We start from the raw sequence: 10,620 nt of genomic DNA, 5'->3' as shown, positions 1-10,620 counted from the left end.
CACTTCACGCTCGACATATACACGTCATCTCGTTTGTCTTAGGCTAAAATTGTAATGAATTTAATTTAATTTAATTTAATTTCCCCAAAAATGACAAATACCTTTAATATTAATCTTTAAAATTAAAAAAAAAAAAATTTAGAGTTGAAAATTAGTATTTACGAAGATAATTTTCTTAAACAAAAACAAACTGTTGGAGCCTTTAATTTTTAATACTTTTAAAATTAAACTATAAATATATGAGTTTTTTTTTATCTATTTTTTATATATATTTTATATAACCAAACCAACCCTTAAAAACATTTTAAAAAATTATTTTTTATTTTTCAAACTATTTATTTAATATATATATATATATATATATATATATATATATATATATATATATATATATATATATATATATATATTTATGGTTAAAATTGTAGTTTTGGGGGAGATAAGCGATTGTGGGGGACGCGCTTGGGAAAGCGAGTAAGGGAAGAAGGAAAATGAGAAAAAGGAAAAGACGAAAGAGGACAAAAGAAAAAGGGAGGAGTGAGGAGAGAGTCATTATCATGATAGCTGGCGCAAAGTGGCATTTTCGGAAGACGAGAACAAACGAGGACACCCAACCAAGGCCTTCCAATTTATGTAACGTATGAATATGATGAATGTTCCCAAAACCTTCCCACTAATATTCCTCCATTTCCCCAATATTACCCCTACTTTTGTTTCCAATTTTATCCTTAATACTTTTTACCAATATAAAAAATTTAGCCTCAAATTAATTCATTTTATTCTAATTATGAAATTTGTTCCTAATTTAATATTGGTCGAAATTTAAGTTAACAATAAGTATTGTTTAACGAACATTCATAAAAATTTATTTTAAAATGACGGTAGAAACCAATTTAAGTTTTATTAAAAGTACAACGATTAAATTTAAAAATTATACACAAAAAAATATTTTTGTATCGATGGATTTGTCGATTATTTTCGAAAAAAAATGTTGAAAATTAAGGAATTATGTGAACTAATTTTGTAATTCAACATTTTTTTTATATTATATTATTAGATGTAAGGTATTTAGTAATTTTTCTAAATGTCAATAACCTCTAAAATTTTAATTAAAGAGTGAAATTTTGTCATGGTGTATAATTATAGTAAATCTTAGTGGAATCAATTATCAAAATTTAAAAGTTGATATTAATTAATAAAAATATTAGAATGGAAATTAGAACTTATAGACTATATAAATAGATATTCTTATATAATATATATAATTTACGTCCCGTCATTTCGTTTTTATTTTTTGAAAATTCAATTTTTTAATTCTATATAATTTTAAAAAAAAAATCAGAAAATAAATAACAAAAGAATTAATAATATAAAGAAAAAAAAAATTATTGTTTCCTGGCTGGGACGTCTAGATTCTAAACCAAGCCCCCGTCGCTATATATAAGTCCAAAGTGAAGCGCATTTACGTAAGTGAAGAAGCTTTCTTCTTCGTCTTCCTTCTCCGTTCTCTCAAATTTCCGGTTCCGGTGAGAGGCAAAGAAAAGGAGCCAATTGAGGCTCTGAAATGTATATGATATTTTGGAATCTGCTTATCGACGGCGAGGAACTGACGGTGCGGGAGTGGGAGAAGGAGAGATAAAGAAAGATCCGATTGAGTTTCGAATTCAAAAAATTCAAAATCCGTTCACATCTTTTTGTTCAAATCAAATCATCCTTTTCCGGAGTTTGTCAGATCTTCCGTAATATTATCAGACACAAGAACAACGATCGATTCGAACATCCGGAGAGAATATTCTAGACAAGCGTAAATTTCTGTTTGATTGTGAAGTTATCTTCGTTTTTTTTTTTTTCTTTTTAGATTGTTGATTTGATATTCTTACAGAAATACCGCGCGGATCTTGTTGATTCTGAATTTCTGTGGCGGCTGGAGCAGAATCAACAATGGCGGCGAAAGTGACGAAGGTGATCGCAAGCATCGAGCAATCGATTCCGGTGACGCAGCACAACGCTCAAGTCATCGACGTGGAGTCGATAAAATGCGAGTGTTGTGGATTGACAGAGGAGTGTACTCCAGCGTACATCGGTCGAGTGCGCGAGAGGTATGAAGGGCGTTGGATTTGTGGACTCTGTGCGGAGGCTGTGAAAGACGAATCTATCAGATCTCAGAGCAAAATCACCACAGGTGAAGCGGTGAAGAGACACATGAAGTTTCACAAAGCATTCAAATCTTCAATTCCGCCGGTGAATCCGACTGAGGATTTGATTTCGGCTATGAAACAGCTTTTCCGTCGCTCTCTGGACTCTCCAAAGAAAGACGCCTCGCGAGCGGTTGGCCGTTCCAATAGCTGTTTCTCCTCCATGCCGAGGCGGCGAAGTCATTACGATTAGACGCTAACCGCCATTCACAGGCGGTAAAATTAAATAAAAGAACGCCATATCTCTTGGATGTTAGTTTATAAAATTTCGAGTACTCTGTGAAAAAATTTCTAGGCCTTTTTTTCTTTTGATTCTGTCTTGCATATTCTTCTTCAGAAAATTCTACAACTGATTACCGATCAGGGACAAGATTTTGAATTTTGCAGTTGCATGGCGACAGGTATCTCTTAATTGATTTAATTTCTATATTAAAACGAAGTACGATTATTCTTTAATATTAAAACAAATATGTGATGATTATGCAATGCACTGACAACTCAAATATTTTGCAAGATTGCAAAATAGACCCCTGAATATTACATATTTATTCCAATTCTCGGGAGAATGATGAGAGGGATGTTTTGTTGGACGTTGGGGGCAAAATTAAAGTGCGTTTTGGGGATAATGTTTAAAATCTCTCTCAAACTGCAAATATTTTTCTTTTTCACATACTTATCAATGGCTGACAAGAACTTTTTCTAAAGCTTCGAATTTGGCACACCAATTTGGTCTTATTAAAAAAGAAAAGCCACACATTGGAACATCAACTCTAAATAGACTCCCAAACTCTAAAGATTTGTTATTTGCTATGTTTATGTTTTTGTGAGATCTCATGTCGATTGTAGAAGGGAACAAAACATTCTTGATAGGGTGCGGAAACCTCTCCCTAGTAAAAGGGTTTTAAAACTTTGGAGGGAAACCCCGAAGGAAAAGTACAAAGAGGCCAATATTTGCTAGCAGTGGGCTTAGAATGTTACAAATCGTATCAGAGTCAGATACCGAACAGTGTATCAAGGACAGTGTGCCAACGAGAACGAATGAGGGAATGGATTGTGAGATCTCACATCGATTGTAGAGAGGAACAAAACATTTTTTTTACAAGTGTGAAAATCTCTCCCTAATAGATGCGTTTTAAAACTTGAAGGGAAAACTCGAAAGGAAAAACTCGTATAAAATAATATCTGCTAGCAGTAGATTTGGACGGTTAGAGTTCTACGATCAACATCATAACCACCGCTCAATCATGACCACCAAATTGGCCACGTTGTGTGTTTTTTTTTTTTTTTTTTTTTTCTCTTTACCTGCACCCATCTTGAGTGCAGTGTATTAATATTGCAATTCGTACTGGATTCTTTAATATACCACGTTCATTTTTTTCAATTGTTTTTAAAAGAATTTGGTGAAAGTATTTACTATGCACAATCGAACACTTCATCAATGTTCGTATGGTCTAAAAAATGTTATTTTGAGCATGAAACTTTACCTTATAATTTTGTTCATCTAACTAATTTGGCTCAAGAGTGAAGTGAATCAGGGGAATCCCTTCTTTGGGTTTGTTTGATGTTTGGGAGGAAGATTGAAAGTGATTCATGAACTTTTGAACCTATATGTTCCAACAACATTGTCAGCCATTACTATGAGTCGTGTCCTTCAAATCCCAACCCCAACCACAACCGACATAGGGTCTCTATAGTGGTCCTTCCCATCTCAACTAAAGTTTTGATTCACCTAAAAATGCCAAAGAAATCAAACCAAGGTGCAAGATCCATCCAAACAAAAGCACTAACATGGTTTAGATTCTGACCTTCGACTTCTTAATGAAGATCATATGTGCTAATCAACGTGACTAGTAAACTTTCTTTTTCTCCCTTCTTCCAAGCACTAATCGATAATGCCTATGAACGACATTAATGACTATGAAAATGAGTGAAGATTAGACTGAAAATTTGTCATGCTACTCATTCGTTTATTATTTTTCATGTCAGGCTTTTTCTTTAATGAAATGGAGTCCACTCCAAGGCATAACCGAGAGCCCCAACATCTGAGTGCATGTGCTCTGGCTAAGTTTTCCGGCAGGGTCAAAGTTAGAGAAGAAAGGAAGAGAAAGAAGGAAAGCAGAGTTGAGAGTAGGTAGGGCCATGGAGTTGACAGACCAAGGCAATAGGCCCTGGTGGTTAAAAACACTCGTACCACTTGAAAACAATGAAAAATGTCCAATCAATTAGAAGAAGATAAAGGACAATGGGCCATTGATACCAAGCACATGAACAAGTATCCAACTCAGCCCCACTCGCCTCTACTGTTATTATGCCTTAAAAAACCAACTCCTTCTGCAAGTGCAGACAAAACAAATTCAACTTATTCATTGTGTGAACTGCGAAGGGAATGGAAGAAAGGCCTTGAGTTGATTGTGATCTTATCCTCCGGAAGTTTCCCTACCTTTCTAATGCTAGGATTTGACTCAAAAGTCTTGTGGAATATTTCAAAAGGGGCTGATGGTTAAGAGCAGAATGAAGAAAAAGATGATAATCTTGGAGAGATAAAAGGGGCTTCTTTGAGTCTACGTTTCTATTTCGTATGAAGACCTGACTTATTCTAGGATGCACATAAATAAATACTCAAATAAATGTGAAAAATCAACATAACTTTCTCAATCTAAAGCAGACCAAAAGACATTGACTAGATTTGACATTCAAACAGCATAAGGTGCTTATCTGGGTCAAATCACTTTGTGGTGCAACGTGTGGAAGAAGTTAGTTTAGAGCATAATTATTCTTTTCCCCAATCATTAGCTGTCTTCTCAAATTTTCAAACTCTAGCAAGCATCATTCCCAGAGTTTTCTTGTTCTTTTTCTTTTTATTGTGTTCATCCTTTCAGCATGCGAACTGTCAAAGTAAGAATATCTCACAGCTTTTATCCCGGTATAAGATTTTCACATCCTCTTGTACCGATGTATTGAATCATTGGCAATACATCGTTGAAAAAGATGCAATAAAAGGTTTGTTAGATAATTTATTTGTTTTCAAATGTCTACTTTTTCCTAATTGAGTTTGAATTTTTTTATTAAAAAATCTTAATCTGAAAAACCAAAGGCAGTCGTTTTTTTTAAACTAAAAAGTGAAAATCTAAGTAGAGAAAAAGTAGGTAGAATAAGTTTTATAAATTCATTTTGGAAGGCAGAATAAGAAACAAAGCCCAAAAGACATGATTTGTAATTTAGTCGAAAACAAATTTTAAAATCTAATATGTAAAAAGGACAAGAATTTAATTCAGAATGAAAAGAGCTTATCTGTAAAGCTGGCTTCTTAGAAACGGCAGCTTCCACCTCATGCTTATCTGCAACGGGAAGCGATCGCCACCACAGATGGAGCCACGGCCCTACCCAGACTGAATAGCTAAAGCATGTGCTGCGATTGCGGCGGCTCAGCCATCAACCTTGCAAATGATCTGAGATTTGATGATACATGCTCTTTATGGAAATTGGGATTATTCAGAAGCCACAAATGAATCCCACTAAATCGAATAACAAAGTACAAAACAAGATAAAATTAAGCCGTCAAATCAGAGTTTTCTAGAACAATATCCATTACTAAGCGTAGCGACAAAATTTCCAAAGCATTCGACACAATAAGATGGGTGACCAGGTGCAGTGTACCGTGTGGCTAATCAGATCTTTCGCAGTCAATAATATTGTAATGAAGTAGAAATATGCAAAAAAAAAGTGACGAGCATCGAATAGAATGGTTATGTTGTGTTATATTAAAGCTGCGGGAACGCTTAGCAATGATAAATTGAAAATGAACGGTGCTTAAAGTAGCATACAGGAATTCTGATCAGGCAGCTACACATTCAGTATCCAATGCTTTATAATCCACGATTTTCCACCCCTGATCACCACTTGAGAGACTGCCAAATTCTCTATCATCATGTCTATCAGAGAACAGTGAAATATCAGTACCCGCGTAACGATCATGAAAATCATATCAACAAAACGGATGGTCCTTAGCTTACCTACGCACAATGAATTTCTCAGCTCCTATTTACATGCCCTCGGGAAAAACGGAGGAAATAAGTCTTGTAAAGGAAGTCTTGCCGATGAAGGCACATCCATTAACTAATTCGCTAAGGCTGATCTTGATTTCTCAAGGGAACCAGTTCACCTTCTTGTTGTTGGTTTGGGAGAGTCGGATTGCTGGGAAGCCATCTTCGAAGTTTTTCAAGCCCAAACCTGGTCAAAATACGCAAAAACAAGCAATCGAAATCTTTTTTCTTTTTTTGTTTTGACACACTGTATCAGGGACTCGAGACTACTAAGGAAATTACATAAGCAAAGTTTTCTCAATTCATTTCTTTGAACTTATCCGTCACTGAAGCCCAAAGTCTCGAGATAGTAGCTCGATGATGAAGTTTTTAAAAAATACTCAAATAGAATTTGGATTTGTTACTCTATCCAAGAAAACCACGACTTCGGCTTCTATCACTATCCATTGCCAATGATAATTCAGAAAATTTTCATCTTGGCCCACAATACACTCTTGAATGAAGTTCAAACGTATTTCTATTCTGAAAGTCGAAATCTCTTACATTAGCTCCGTAACAAGACGGTACAACAGAGTTTAAGAAAAATATAGCTTTAAAAGATAGCACACACATTAGTTTAATAATGAAGGATCATAGCTTCGTTCATTTTCTCTGAAGGGCAGAGGGAAAGGGGGGTTTTATTATCAATCCTATACCAAGTAGAGTTCCAGGATCCTAACCGACTACAATAGAGACAGGTATTAACTAATGGAGTAGAGAAAAATAGTCGTGTATAAACATTTGGATGTCCATATGAAAAAATTCAAGAATGAAAAGAAAATATATGGAGCAGGTATACTTACAGGTCTAGTCTTTCACAAATTGCCCGCCGCACTGAAGAATTCAGACCATATGCTATTGAATTGAACAATCCCTACAGCACAAAGGCAATCATAACTAGTTTATTAAAATAACAATTACCAACATAAATAGCATATTTCATAAATTTGTGGAAAAGTTAATTGTCTAAATGGTGATTGAGCTGCTTATGAATCCTCCTTCCATCTTTATTGAGTTTTGGAAGAATTAATAAAATCAATAATGACAAAACCTTGCTATCCTTTTAGGTCAATGACATCTGGAAACATCCTTAAAAATCCCACCCAGCATTCATAATCATATACTCAAGTAACAACGATTGCCAAAAAAAAAAAGAAAAAGTTGGTTACCATTAGAGATGCCATCCCAACATCAAGAACTGACAGCCAGAAGATTTTATGACCTGGCTCAATAAAATCATGGATACGGTTGATTGTACCAAAAGCCCACGACCCTATTAGGATGAGCGGGTAATATCCCCATCTGTTTAAAGCCTGTTGTTGGAAAAGGAAAAAATCACCAAAAATTTAATTCAAATAATCAGAGGCCACAATCATGTGATTGCCTTAGAAAAGAAGAATATATGTACACATATTTTGTTACAACAGATTGTAGAATAAAGTATAATTCTGGACTATAGATAACACACTAAATGCCGATATTTTAGGATTTTAGATCATTTCCTTAATTTCTTCATTCTAGTGTTACTGAAGTCGTGTGAATAAAACCAAAAACAAAATGATCATCTTCCCCAAATAAAAATAATAATAATAATAATGAAACAGTCTTCATTCAGTCTAGTTCGCAGGACAGTCTTTTTCTATCTCTCTGTCACCGTTATTCAAGAAAGTATTGAAAATAAAACCTTCACGTCTGCTCTTGGATCTGACTGGTAAGTCCTATCTGAGATGCCAACTGCCATCTAGAAAGTTCACAACAGATGGTTTACTGAATTGCTATGATGATCAGAGCATACTATTCTTCAGAAATTATTTGAGTACATACACGAGTAGCATTATCAAGCATGCGTATCACTTGAAGGTAAGTAAAACCATTGTAGAGAATTGCACCCCAGAGAGGCATGTAAAATGTTATAAAGTGAACAGCCTGTAAGAAAGGACATACTCAAGTAAGACTAGCATGAAAATGAAATCACAACTAAAGTTGAAGATCTATAAAAAGAAATAGTCTTTATCCTTTCTAGTTTGAGAGACAAATCATTTTCTTTAACCCTTTCTAACAACTACAGTTACTTACAGGTGAGAACCTACAGTGCATGAACTGTGAATGAAGATGGAAATTTTATTCCTTAGAGAAGTAAATTTCATATTTAGTTTATACTGCATTTCTAAATGTAAACAGTAAATAGAATGGAAGAAAATCTCACAAGTTCCCATTTGAATTTTACCCAATTATCCTTGGTTTGCAGTGCAATACACATTTTTGCAGTGTCATCCCAAAGGGACACTTGCATTTCACTAACCAGAAATAACTGAAAACAGAGTCCCGCTTGTAGGAGGTGAATCAAAGTTACCCACCTTTCCTGTACGCCCCGACTGTGCCCAACACCAGGTTCCCAAATGTGCATGTCTATTGCCAATTGAACGTATAACAGTCAACACTAACGACGTTCCTAGATTAAAATAAATATTTAAATTAGCATCGAAAATTATAAAATTAGTTTAATAACTCGTATGTGAAACTATATAAGAGGCCATAGTACAAGTTTGAGAAATTAAAAAATGGTTACTCAATGTAGTAACCCATTGTCATAACCAATATCTAAAGTGTAAGGAAAAGAAATAGAAATCAAAAGCTATATGAGATGCCTTAAACATAACAGCTGAATTCATACCCCATACATACAAGTGAAACATGGCCTCAAAATCTTCAACGTCGGTTTTGTGTCTAACAACAGCACGGTGAAGGGTGAATGCAATGGTTGTGGTCCACAAGAATGATGCCACACAAAAGAAATGCGTGCTATAGCCCTGAACATAACAGTAAAACCCTGTCGCCGGATCCCTTAATTGAGAACAAATCAGTAAAAGATTTTGGAACTACAAAGTGAACCAATTTTGTGAAGATGACACCAGGAATCCTACCCAATCATAGTGAAGAAACAGGAAAGCATATCCTGCATCCCGAGAAATAGCGATCAGTAAGCAAGCATTTGGCAGGTAGACATCTTAGGGAAAATCAGAGGATCGCTCCTGAAATTGCCTTTTCCATGCAGTTCTGTTTCTTATTGCAAATTTATTCATTTCAGTTCGCAGGAAAAAAAATGTCAATAGCTGGTAGTCATTCTCATCATATGTACTTATTTGTAATTATTGGAGTAGCTTGTTAAATTTCACTGCTATTATGTGTTGCATTGAATTTAAGATCAATAGCTGTCCATGATGCTAAATATTATCCATTATCTACTTTGTTCGGCGCACACGATTATCGCGGAATGTGGACGGTTTCGCGGATATTAATGAATCACGAGCAAACAGACAAAAACTGTGAACTTGTTGGGCCTAATGCTGCAAAACAAATTTGAAGAGATCCATACGCCAAAAATTGAAGATAAAAACAAGTAGTTCGCTATTTTTTTTATTAAAAAAAAAAACGTAACATTAAATGATAGACACTCCAGGACGAGATCCAAGCCAAAATTGAAAGGTTACAGCAAGGTAGGAACAGAAACAAGAATCCTAAATTTCCAACTCTGCGGACAGAAACATTAAGTAAACATGCTATAAGATTCGCGCTTCATTGTTCAAATCTCACGTTGATTTTACGTCAAGTTCAATTTCAGACTCAGTGTAACTTAATCTTCACGGTGAATTATCGAAATCAAATCATTAGAAGAAAACCACAGATTCTGACGAAGATAAGTAGATCTGAAATAAAATAAGTAGAGAAAAAGAAGAAGATACGCACGGCGAGGGCGAGATAGAAGACAAGCTTGTAGGAGAATTTTCGAAGCTCTTTGAAGAGGACGTAACAAAGGACAACGAATCCCGATCCCAGAAACGAAAGACTGGACGTTCCGGCAATAACCGCCGTGAGAACTCGATCGTGGCCAGGAATACTGGCAACTCGCACAACGGCAGCCATTTTCCGGTGACGGACTTCTCGGTTTCAATTTGCCGGGAAAATCACCGACGAAGAAATGAGTTCTGGAATTTGAACTCTTGCGTCCTTTTTACCGGGTTGTAAATATACGGTTTTCTAATCGCGCCAACTTAGAGAGAATTCTAACTTCCTTGTAAGGGACCGAAAATTAGTTCAACGAGTTCCTTGATCCCATTCCCCGTCGAGTTGGTTCAACCCATTTTTCGAACCGGAATCATTCGGTTCAAGATCCGGCCCCTATTTCTCCAATTGTTTTTTTTTTTTCCTTAATTTTTTTATCTATTATTTTCACATGAATTAGAAAAATAAATAAAGTTATTTAATTTTTTTAAATATAACATGTATAATTAATTATTATACTAATTATTTATAATAAACAATTTACAATTTTTTTAAAATTA

General features: G+C 35.0%; 2 protein-coding genes across 8 annotated transcripts; one reads left to right on the top strand and one right to left on the bottom strand.

Moving 5' to 3' along the window:
* Positions 1 to 1,457: 1,457 nt before the first annotated feature.
* Positions 1,458 to 2,574, top strand: LOC111788318 (uncharacterized). Its single transcript, XM_023668646.2, has 2 exons — positions 1,458 to 1,804; positions 1,883 to 2,574. The coding sequence occupies exon 2, from the start codon at positions 1,942 to 1,944 to the stop codon at positions 2,386 to 2,388; it is 447 nt and encodes a 148-aa protein (XP_023524414.2). The 5' UTR covers positions 1,458 to 1,804; positions 1,883 to 1,941; the 3' UTR covers positions 2,389 to 2,574.
* An 886-nt stretch (positions 2,575 to 3,460) lies between these two features.
* LOC111788245 (G protein-coupled receptor 1) lies at positions 3,461 to 10,281 on the bottom strand. Of its 7 annotated transcripts, none has more exons than XM_087121216.1 (11): positions 10,025 to 10,281; positions 9,202 to 9,233; positions 8,952 to 9,121; positions 8,635 to 8,729; positions 8,102 to 8,203; positions 7,962 to 8,018; positions 7,447 to 7,590; positions 7,081 to 7,151; positions 6,209 to 6,425; positions 6,020 to 6,127; positions 3,461 to 5,710 (listed from the first exon to the last, which is right to left on the bottom strand). In XM_087121216.1, the coding sequence occupies exons 1-9, from the start codon at positions 10,199 to 10,201 to the stop codon at positions 6,320 to 6,322; spliced, it is 954 nt and encodes a 317-aa protein (XP_086977342.1). In that variant the 5' UTR covers positions 10,202 to 10,281; the 3' UTR covers positions 3,461 to 5,710; positions 6,020 to 6,127; positions 6,209 to 6,319. The 7 variants fall into 7 exon arrangements, with proteins under 7 accessions (XP_086977342.1, XP_023524309.2, XP_086977343.1 ...); XM_023668541.2 differs by having other exon boundaries at positions 3,461 to 5,644; XM_087121217.1 differs by having other exon boundaries at positions 3,461 to 5,632.
* Between the last annotated feature and the right edge of the window lie 339 nt (positions 10,282 to 10,620).

This window comes from Cucurbita pepo, chromosome 2, assembly GCF_057944985.1.
Source record: "Cucurbita pepo subsp. pepo isolate OVF chromosome 2, ASM5794498v1, whole genome shotgun sequence".
In the NCBI taxonomy this organism is placed as follows: domain Eukaryota; kingdom Viridiplantae; phylum Streptophyta; class Magnoliopsida; order Cucurbitales; family Cucurbitaceae; genus Cucurbita; species Cucurbita pepo.
This window is presented reverse-complemented; position numbering and strand designations above follow the sequence as displayed.

What these genes read in the sequence shown, in the direction of transcription:
- LOC111788318 (XM_023668646.2), top strand. Translation starts at nt 1,942, where the DNA reads ATGGCGGCGAAAGTGACGAAGGTGATCGCAAGCATCGAGCAATCGATT.
- LOC111788245 (XM_087121216.1), bottom strand. Translation starts at nt 10,201, where the DNA reads ATGGCTGCCGTTGTGCGAGTTGCCAGTATTCCTGGCCACGATCGAGTT. An exon ending in TCTTCTATCTCGCCCTCGCC is followed by an intron (nt 9,234 to 10,024) that starts GTGCGTATCTTC and finishes CTCGGGATGCAG; the next exon opens with GATATGCTTTCCTGTTTCTT. An exon ending in GTTTCACTTGTATGTATGGG is followed by an intron (nt 8,730 to 8,951) that starts GTATGAATTCAG and finishes ATTTTAATCTAG; the next exon opens with GAACGTCGTTAGTGTTGACT.